This window comes from Cryptomeria japonica, chromosome 5 (assembly GCF_030272615.1).
Source record: "Cryptomeria japonica chromosome 5, Sugi_1.0, whole genome shotgun sequence".
NCBI classification, from domain to species: domain Eukaryota; kingdom Viridiplantae; phylum Streptophyta; class Pinopsida; order Cupressales; family Cupressaceae; genus Cryptomeria; species Cryptomeria japonica.
This window is the reverse complement of record NC_081409.1, coordinates 196,292,870-196,304,452: the sequence shown is the minus strand read 5'-3', so window position 1 is coordinate 196,304,452 and position 11,583 is coordinate 196,292,870. Positions and strand designations below refer to the sequence as shown.

The 11,583-nt window shown below is 31.3% G+C and overlaps 1 protein-coding gene across 1 annotated transcript; it reads right to left on the bottom strand.

Annotated features, from left to right (window-relative positions):
* Positions 1–9,914: 9,914 nt before the first annotated feature.
* On the bottom strand, positions 9,915–11,257 carry LOC131027997 (uncharacterized). Its single transcript, XM_057958107.2, has 2 exons — positions 11,111–11,257; positions 9,915–10,816 (listed from the first exon to the last, which is right to left on the bottom strand). Exon 2 carries the CDS (start codon positions 10,785–10,787, stop codon positions 9,996–9,998), a length of 792 nt encoding a protein of 263 aa, XP_057814090.2. The 5' UTR covers positions 10,788–10,816; positions 11,111–11,257; the 3' UTR covers positions 9,915–9,995.
* Positions 11,258–11,583: the final 326 nt, after the last annotated feature.

Sequence of the window (11,583 nt, the reverse complement as noted above, 5' to 3'; positions counted from 1 at the left end):
ATGCATCTTAGACTTGAAACCTTCAATCATGTCTATCCACCCAATAATTTGATTTAGACTCGTTGGTTTCAATTATTTTAACCAATGAACAACAATAGGTTCATAAATTTACAAGAATAAATCTACCCATTGAGAGTCTTGAAGAATGAATCTAATGGGAATAACTTGCAATTCTTTCAGGAACCTTGACAATAATGCATATGGTGATTCATTTTACAATATTTTCATTTTCATCTACACAATAACAAATGCCATTAGATCTATAGAACTTGAATTGTATTCATATGTAGCTTGAGGCTGATAAAATTTATCATAAGCCTGAAAAGAATGGACTAGGACAACAGGGATGCACATGCTCTGAAATGAACTTTCAACACTTGACACATGCTTCTCTTGTGCATACAACACATCCTCATATGCTGGTAAACTCTGAGAGTTAAAGGACTGTCCAAAACCTTCAACATTATCACTGAATCTATGCAAGAACAAGCTCTTGAAACATTCCCAAGATGGTATACTTTGTGTAGACAAACTTTCATACCAATCCTTTGCACCATCCTGCAATGATCTCACAAAGAAATTCATGACTATGTCTTCCTTGCAAAACTGAAAGTCTTCAATAAAACCAAATGAATCGACATGGTGTAATGCTGATTCAGATTCTTGTGTATGGAACAAGGGCACTTGATCCTTAAATTCAATGGGAAAGGGATGTGGGTATCCCTCAATGTTACTGAAATTCAGAGGTCTATATGTTTCAGGGATAAAGACTTCTCTTGGTGGGCTTTGAATAAGTTTCTAATTATTCATCATGCCTGGGACAACATATTGAGAATACATCTTGACTTGTCTTTACAAGCTTGTCATATAAACATTGCAGTTGCATTCTTCACGACCTTTGCTTACAATAAGGTCTTAAGTAGAAATAATACAAAATGACTAAAAATAAGAGTTGAGACCTTTTGAATGTGCGTGGAAAATATAACAGTAGCTAGTCAGTTGTTCTTTTGACTGAGAACTCCTCATAATTGAAGCTCTTCTTTTCTCAATATTAGGTTCCTTTAGGACAGAGTCACCACCTCCTTGTAGAGGAACAACTTTTGACAAAAGAGAGCTATTCAAAGCATTTTTCCATTCTGGGTCTCTTCCAACAACAAAGTCATTTAACTTTTCTTCACATAAGCTGCTACAAAACTTCTTCCAAGCTGAAAACCATCTAACTAGAGACTCATGAGTGACTCAATAATCTTTTCACAAGCTTTACTTTAACTCATCCCCAATAGAGTCGCCAATTTGTTGGTTCCCAAATCAACAGATCCCCAAACTCTAGAGAATTAGCCACTTTCCCATCTACAGGTTCAAGGTTGGATTTGGCCAATGAACAAGATTTAGTCACAAGACTGAAATCTCTTACACTTTTGGCTCTGCAAAACCAAGGTGGGTAGACCTAAGCAATGCCTAAACAACTTTAAGCTTCCAACACTCAAGGCATCATTGATTTCAATAGATATCCTAATATGTTTTATCACCATATTTTCATGTGTGACTAACACGTTGTTCTCTAATTAGTTATTTACAAAGGATGTAGTGTAACATCACATGTTACCTTTCAAAATTGGACTCTTAGTGTCAAAAATCAAAATTTCAAACCCGAGACTTCAAACTTAGGCAAAATTTTTGAGGTCCCAACTTGAGAGAAAGTAGCATAGATCCGCCTTGGTCCTCCAAATTTTTCTTCATCAAAAGTTGACCTTTTTATCACTGTTGAATCTGCCGAAATCCTCAAGTATAGCTCCCTATCTTGTTTCATGCACAAATAAAGAGAGAAATATGTTTTGGATAGGGTTTACCTAAGTCAAACCCTAGTTTAGGAATTAACCTTGAATAAAATAATGAAAATAATAAAATAAATGTTAAGAAGATATACCTCAGATCTACAATTATTGATGATGATGTAATTCTCTTTGAATGTAATCATAAATGTTGAATGTAATGGCATGCCAGACACATGAACATGAAAAACCCTAATTACACACACATGCTTGCATGAGGATTGATGTAACTTTTCTCGATAATACTTGAATGATAAATATACAACCTTGAATCTCTAAAGATGCTTGATGATGAATGCTTCACAAATTCATGAATACTTTAGGTATGTAATGGATTGTTTCTATGTCTAAAATGAATTGACATGATGCCTTTATATAGGGTTCCCTACGTAAATTTTTGATTAGGCCAACCTCTAATAGTCATGTGTAGCCCCACAAATAAAATGTTTTCAGGGAGATATAACACCTACTGCATTTCAAATTGGCCCCCCTTTAAGAGACACCAGAGCATTTTGGGGCACCCTAGTCTAGACCAGGGCATCCCATGCCCCGTTCCTTCTACAAACATGACCAAAATAAGTAGCAGGGGGGAGGGCATCCCCTAGTAGGAACCACCAGAGGGTTTACATGACATCAAAGTTGGATAATAGGGCTTGAATAGACCTAGAGAAAGGGTGAGGATAGGACACAGTAAAGTGGGAGGACAAAGATGAGGTGTAAATTGGACTGGTGATAATTTACAATGCTACATGACTATTGTGTGGATTAAGACAAATGTAAAGATATCCAAGTACACATATATATCTTAAATTTTATTATCTCAATTTTATTTTCTTGTAATAATAAGGAATGCAAGATTAAAAAAAATCACTTGCTCAAAAGTGACAATGGTGTGTTAAAATCAATGGTCATGAATGACAAGGTGCATGGATTACATGACATGCTATATGGTATTGATCAATATGATCATAGTGAAAAGTCTCTATCACACCAATCACTATCTAAGCACTCAACATAAGAATGTAAGTTACAATGTACATACTCTTGAATTGGTTTTATCCATAGGATGTAAGGAGTTGAGTGAAAGGAAAAAACATACATGAAAGTACCTTTGATCAAGGCTTAAGCATATTATCATGTTAAGTAATATCAACAATTACTACATCACATAATAGGCATGCAAGCATTGAAAATGATAATAACATGGTAAGTGTATCTAGTATAGAGATGTGTATTTAGGTAGGAAGTTACCTGTAACATAAAGATGTAAAATATTGTTGTGGAACTCAAAGATATATAACACATATATAAGAAAATAAAGCACTATAATGACTTATTCTATTAATATGGCATCTAAGAACACAAAATTGTGTAGGTAAGGTGATATATCCTTAGTGGACACTAGTAGCATTGTGGAATGCATGAGGGTAAGGCAAGGTGCCCCCAATGTAAAAGGAAGGTAAGGTAATGTAAGAGTGTAGTATTAAGGAGGTGAAAGCATGATGTCCCAATATAAAGGTATACAAGTGATAAAAAATATGTAAGGGGAAGGCATTATACATTTCATGTAGGTATACATTCTAAAGACATGAAAACATGAGCTCCCTAGGTGGGAGAGTTCTTGATGCCACCTAATGTAAACATATGGAAATGAAATCTTGGTGTAGAGTATGTCGCTCTAAAATATAAATATTGTCACAATGGAAGCTCAATGCACAATTATATAGAGCATGATGGACCTAAAGTAAGGGTAACTTTAAAAATATGACGCGGTAAGTTAGGATGACAATGTGATCTCTACATGTGTGATATAGTGAATTAGACCCAATAAGTGGCTCTAAACAGTATGTTTTATTAACTTTAGAGGACAAATGCATAATCAACATATAACTATATATAATTAAAATAAAATAGATAATGGTTAAGGACTAATGAGAAAGAATGAAGATTGACACATAATGAGAAGAAAGAAATTGAAATAGGAAAGAAACATGGAAAGTCGTAGGAGGCAAAAATCATGGGTGAATAAGAATAAAGGGTAAGAGGATCCAAATGTAAAGTTTAAAGGTAAATAAATCATCTAGGCTCATAAAGAGGATGTAAATAAGCATCATAGGAGGAAATTTATTAAGCAAGGAAAAAGGGAAAGAACAAAATATCTTGTAAGTGGGAGAATGATATGTATATGCAAGTAAGAAGCCAAAGTAAAAACAAAAAACATGAGCATGTAATCTATAAGGGAGCTCACAAACTAGAAGACCATATTTGGAAGGTTAAACTTTTTTGTATAATTAGTCATGATTATTATAAGTCATCCTACATCATCATCATCATCCCTATAGAATCCTATCTTAATGGATTCATGCTTCTTTATTTTTCTTTCCTATTTTTCTATTTTATATCTTTTATGGTTGCACATTAGGTAGCTTTTCTTTAATTTAACGTGTTACCTCAACATGGGATGTGTGATAGTAAATTAGTTTAATCTCTCGATGCATATCATTTTCTTCCATATGGGTATGAATATGCTCATTTCTTGTCTCTTCTATTATTGGATTACTACATTAACCTCATTTTTTGGGAGTTTTTCAACTGTATGGTCTTTTTAAAGGTTGTAGCTTTGCATCAACTAAAATCTTATTTTTTGTTTTCTTCTTTCAAATGGTATCAGAGTGCAATGAACAATCCTCTATCTCCATAATAAATTTTTTTAGTGCCATTTGTTTGAGTATATTTTCAAAGGAAATCAACACTTTTACAATAATGTTTAGTTTAAAGTAAAGGGGATTGACTCCTTAAAGAAACCTAAGATATTTGTAACAATTTTATAGCTAATAACAATCAATTTTGTGTATTTATTCATTTATTCAATTAATCATTTTTAGTGAAAATATAGATTATAGTGGTAAAAAGATTTGCATCAACTAAAAATTCATAAAGCCAAAAAATTCTAATTGTCTCTTCAAATATAAAACAAGTGCCACATAGTGGCAAGTACTTGCCTTGTTAATTTGTAGTTGAAATAGTAATTTATTAATTGTCACTAATATATTGTTTAATTTAATTTAATTTAATTTATATTGTTTATCTTTGTGACAATTGTGTTGTCTTAAATGTATAATTATAAAATATTTCACGAATAACATATTAATAACTATTAACTATATTTTAATTATGGTATGTGAAGGTTTTATTGATCAAGAAAATATGTAATTATATCTTAGCCATATTAACTTTAATCAATCATAAACTTAATAGTAATTAAACCCTAACCCTATAACCCCAATTTAAATCTTAGGAACACCAACTCCAATCCTAATTGAACCCTATTATTAACTCTAACCCTAATCCTAACCTAACCTTGAACTAAATTTTATTTTAGAATTCTTAATTTTATTTAATGTTGGTATATATTTTTTAATATTTACATTAGATCAATGATCCTAATTCAATTATTATTTAATAAGTACATTAGATTAAGAATTGTATTTCAAATTTGAAAACAAGGCTTGTAATAAAATAATATAATAAACCATTTAAATTTTCAAATTTTTTTTTTTAATAATCCTTTTTAATTTTATAATATTATTAAATATAACATGTAAATATAAGATTTTCTAAAATGACAATAGATAATATAATAAAATGAAAAATATCTTAAAAAATGTACTTAAATAATAAATTAAAGATCAAACACAAATTTCATTAGAATGGTGTTATAACTCTCATTAATATTTTTTTTTAGTTTAATATATTTTATTATTTATTTTAAAGAAAAATATATATGAAGACATTTTTTATAATAATTTTAAACTAAAAAAAATCTTTTTAATTTTAATAATTTAATTATTATTTTTCTTTATTTTTTAATGTGATGAAGAGATGAATATAAGTAATGTTATATATTAACAATAAGATGATAGGGAAAAATCTAGAATGATAAAGAAAGCCTTACAACATTTGATTACTAATCATTCATTGAATAAATATTTAAAAAATATTAATACTCTTCACAACCCAATATCAATACTTCATTTTTTTTTAAAGTTAATTGTCTTAAATTTTTTTTATTAAATATATATTTTAAATAAAAAGTATATTATTTATTAAAACATATGAGACTTAAGTGCAAATGTAAAAATACTAAAAATATCGTTAGAGAAAGTAGCATAGATCCGCCTTGGTCCTCCAAAATTTTCTTTGTCAAAAGTTGACCTTTTTATCATTGTTGAATCTACTGAAATCCTCAAGTATAGCTCCCTATCCTATTTCATGCACAAATAAAGAGAGAAATATGTTTTGGATAGGGTTTGCCTAAGTCAAACCCTAGTTTAGGAATTAACCTTGAATGAAATAATGAAAATATTAAAATAAATGTTAAGAAGATATACCTCAGATCTACAATTGTTGATGATGATGTAATTCTATTTGAATGTAATTATAAATGTTGAATGTAATGGCATGCCAAACACATGAACATGAAAAACCCTAATTACACACACATGCTTGCATGAGGATTGATGTAAATTTGCTCCATAATACTTGAATGATAAATATGCAACCTTGAATCTCTCAAGATGCTTGATGATGAATGCTTCACAAATGCATGAATACTTTAGGTATGTAATGGATTGGTATTCATAGATTGTTTCTAGGTCTAAAATGAATTGACATGATGTCTTTATATAGGGTTACCTACGTAAATTTTTTATTAGGCCTACTTCCAATAGTCATGTGTAGCCCTGTAAATAAAATGTTGTCAAGGAGATATAACACCTACTACATTCCAAATTGACCCCCCTTCAAGAGACACCAGCTCATTTTGGGGCACGCTAGTCCAGACCAGGGCATCCCATGCCCCGTTCCTTCTACAAACATGACCAAAATAAGTAGCAAGGGGGAGGGCATTCCATAGTAGGAACCACTAGAGGGTTTACATGACATCAAATTTGGATAATAGGGCTTGAACAGACCTAGAGAAAGGGTGAGGATAGGACACACTAAAGTGGGAGGACAAACACGAGGTGTAAATTGGACTGGTGATAATTTACAATGCTACATGACTATTGTGTGGATTAAGACAGCTCTAAAGATATCCAAGTACACATATATATCTTAAATTTTATTATCTCAATTTTATTTTCTTGCAATAATAAGGAATGCAAGATTAAAGAAAATCACTTGCACAAAAGTGACAATGGTGTGTTAAAATCAATGGTCATGAATGACAAGGTGCATGGATTACATGACATGCTATATGGTATTGATCAATATGATCATAGTGAAAAGTCTCTATCACACCAATCACTATCTAAGAACTCAACATAAGAATGTAAGTTACAATGTACATACTCTTGAATTGGTTTTATCCATAGGATGTAAGGAGTTTAGTGAAAGGAGAAAACATACATGAAAGTACCTTTGATCTGGGCTTAAGCATATTATCACGTTAAGTAATATCAACAATTATTACATCACATAATAGGCGTGTAAGCATTGAAAATGATAATAACATGGTAAGTGTATCTAGTATAGATATGTGTATTTAGGTAGGAAGTTACCTGTAACATAAAAATGTAAAATATTATTGTGAAACTCAAAGATAAATAACACACATATAAGAACATAAGGCACTATAATGGCTTATTCTATTAATATGGCATCTAAGAACACAAAATTGTGTAGGTAAGGTGATATATCCTTAGTGGACACTAGTAGCATTGTGGAATGCATGAGGGTAAGGCAAGGTGCCCCCAATGTAAAAGGAAGGTAAGGTAATGTAAGAGTGTAGTATTAAGGAGGTGAAAGCATGATGTCCCAATATAAAGGTATACGTGTGATAAAAAATATGTAAGGGGAAGGCATTATACATTTCATTTAGGTATACATTCTAAAGACATGAAAACATGAGCTCCCTAGGTGGGAGAGTTCTTGATGCCACCTAATGTAAACATATGGAAATGAAATCTTGGTGTAGAGTATGTCGCTCTAAAATATAAATATTGTCACAATGGAAGCTCAATGCACAATTATATAGAGCATGATGGACCTAAAGTAAGGCTAACTTTAAAAATATGACACGGTAAGTTAGGATGACAATGTGATCTCTACATGTGTGATATAGTGAATTAGACCCAATAAGTGGCTCTAAACAGTATGTTGTATTAACTTTAAAGGACAGATGCATAATCAACATATAACTATATATAATTAAAATAAAATAGGTAATGGTTAAGGACTAATGAGAAAGATTGAAGATTGACACATAATGAGAAGAAAGAAATTGAAATAGGAAAGAAACATGGAAAGTTGTAGGAGGCAAAAATCATGGGTGAATAAGAATAAAGGGTAAGAGGATCCAAATGTAAAGTTCAAAGGTAAATAAATCATCTAGGCCCATAAAGAGGATGTAAATAAGCATCATAGGAGGAAATTTATTAAGCAAGGAAAAAGGCAAAGAACAAAATATCTTGTAAGTGGGAGAATGGTAAGCATGGAATATGATATGTATATGCAAGTAAGAGGCCAAAGTACAAACAAAAAACATGAGCATGTAATCTATATAAGGGAGTTCAGCTTTTTTGTATAATTAGTCACAATTATTATCAAGTCATACACATCATCATCATCATCATCCCTATATAATCCATGCTTCTTCATTTTTCTTTCCTATTTTTCTATTTTATATCTTTTATGGTTGCACATTAGGTATCTTTTCTTTACTTTAACATGTTACCTCAACATGGGATGTGTGATAGTAAGTTAGTTTAATCTCTTGATGCATATCATTTTCTTCCATATGGGTATGAATATGCTCAATGTTTGTCTCTTCTATTATTGGATTACTACATTAACCTCATTTTTTGGGAGTTTTTCAACTGTATGGCCTTTTTAAAGGTTGTAGCTTTGCATCAACTAATATCTTGTTTTTTTGTTTTCTTCCTTCAAATGGTATAGAGTGCAATGAGTATATTTTCAATGGAAATCAACACTTTTACAGTAATGTTTAGTTTAAAGTAAAGGGGATTGGCCCCTTAAAGAAGTGTAAGGCATTTGTAACAATTTTACAGTTAATAACAATCAATTTTGTGTATTTATTCATTTATTCAATTAAACATTTTTAGTGAAAATATAGATAATAGTAGTAACAAGATTTGCATAAACTAAAAATCCATAAAGCCAAAAAATTCTAGTTGTCTCTTCAAATATAAATTAATTAGAAATAATTTAAATAAAGATGATCCTTTTTATTTAAACGTCCAATTCTTTTCGAGTTGCGGCTATGTATACAAATAATATGCAAATTAAAGTTAAACAAGACTATCTCTAGTCATCTTGATACAGTGGGGGCTCCTCCTTGCTTCTGCAATTTTTTTTTAAATCTAAGTATGCAGGGCTCTTTTATTGGCAGTCTTAAACGACACACTAAGGAATACATTAAACTTAAAGAATGTTAGTCAATTCTGAATGTTTAACACTTTTAAATCTAAAAGTGTGATTTAAGCCATCAGATCTTTTATAAGATCATGGTGTGAAGGCCCCTCCAATTCATCCGCAAGCTCTAATTTCTCCAGCAACCTTGATATTTTGGTGTAGCAAATTTTTTTTTCAATTTAGGGTTTCAAGTTGGCAATGAGAGCTCAAAGGTGGGTCTGCAACTCGTAGGGTTGAGTATTTTATATTTTTTTTTACCATTCTCTTTTTAACCGTAGGGTTGAGGAGAATGCAGGTTATTAGATGAAGGCTTTGGACAAATTCAATTATAAAATAAAATATAATGTTACATAAAAAAAAGTTGGTGCTCGCTGCTCTAAAGAAATTCAGTAGAGTCGGTTCCATCCATATTAATAGAATACTTTTAATAGTATAGAGTATCCACTTCAATTAAAAAAGTAATTTAACACTTGCAGAAGTATCATTTATGAGTAAGAAATTATTATTGTGACAATATAATGAAAAACATATTTCTTACAAAGAATATATAAAAAATAAAAAACCAATTTCAGCCTCTTTATCTCAGCACTTGAGAATACAAATTCCACATAATTGTTTTTCTCCTTTCAAAATAGGAAGAATCCTGAATATATGCAATCTGCAAGAGGAAAATTTCATTTATTTGATAACTGAATCTGATCAACCTTACTACTACATTAATCCAAAGCTTTAATCCATTTGGTATCCTCCAAAAAGAACATCTTCGTTTGGGATCTCCAAGCCATCAAGACAATGGGTAATAGGAGTATCTTCTACTTCCATATTATCAAGATACATTCTGTCAGATTTTGAAAAAAAGGCATCATTTTCACACTCATCTTTTTCCCAATCTAGAAGAGGAGGCGTCTCATTTATTCTCTTTTCCTCTTCTTTTTCTCCATCTAGAGGAGGAGGTGTCTCATCTATTCTCTTTTTATCCTCTTTTTCCCCATCTAGAAGAGGAGGTGTCTCATCTATTCTCTTTTCATCTTCTTTTTCCCCATCTAGAGGAGGAGGTGTCTCATCTATTCTCTTTTCATCTTCTTTTTCCCCATCTAGAGGAGGAGGTGTCTCACTTATTCTCTTTCCTCCTTCTTTTTCCCCATCTAGAGGAGGAGGTGTCTTATCTATTCTCTTTTCATCTTCTTTTTCCCCATCTAGAGGGGGAGGTGTCTTATCTATTCTCTTTTCATTGGTATGTCCCATAAGAGTGAAGGACTTCTTGCAGGTATGGCAGTGATACCTTGGCTGGAGAGTTGTGGATGTATGCTTATTGTTAATGTATCTGAATACAGTAGCATGATCACCTTCACTAGCTTCTGCTCTTGGGCAAGATGGCTTATACTTTTGACAGATGGTTGAAATCATAACCTGTTGATCTGCATGAAGCTCTGCAAATGGGCGTGGAAGTTTTCTGATGTATCTAAGGAAATCAGCACGACCCAATTCTCCTTGTTGCCCTCCAGAAACCCTAATATCCATTTATCTTTCTTACAATGCAGCAACCCAGTCTGTTGACACCACAAACAAAATTATTATTAAAATCACTATTTATAATAGTAACCAAATCAAACTATATGAAAATTTGCATGTTACAGTTAAAGATGGTTATTGAATTGAATTGGGTTGCTTAGCCTGCCATTTGTATAAGAAATTTATATACCAAATCTTTCATATAACTATAAAAACATTAAATCTTTATCAAATCTGATGCTAAAAATCATTACAAAGTTGCATATAACAACACTTTCTATCATGAACTGTAGAAGTAATGTATGAACAAAAAAAAAATTTGGATAACTTACTTCAGATATTTATTTGAGCTTGAACTGGGTCTGTTTCTTCTCCCTGAGATAAAACCCTTCAATTGGTGCTTGTTATATGATCCTGCAGAGATTGTCTTCAATACAAAATTTCTCAAATTCTGTTATGTATAATTTTACCCACATTGTAGTTAAGGATATTACGTCTATTGAATTTATACATAAATTTTACCTAAAAATACCCGTTTCCTAAAATAGAATTTTACTACATAAACAGCTTTACTTCACTTATTTTTATCCTTTTTTAACTGAGACTGTTCTTAAGCTGTGTTTACTATTTCAAACGTTTAAAAATAGAATTATGTCCTTCAACTATATTTACATGCAGGTTTACAGATTGGTTTATTTAGAGAATTGCGATTATTTTAGCTGTTTTAGTGAACATAAGCTTAACGGTCACAAATTTATATTTAACGGTCTTTTTCAGATCAAATAACCGTTACTACTATTAATAT

What these genes read in the sequence shown, in the direction of transcription:
- LOC131027997 (XM_057958107.2), bottom strand. Translation starts at nt 10,787, where the DNA reads ATGGATATTAGGGTTTCTGGAGGGCAACAAGGAGAATTGGGTCGTGCT.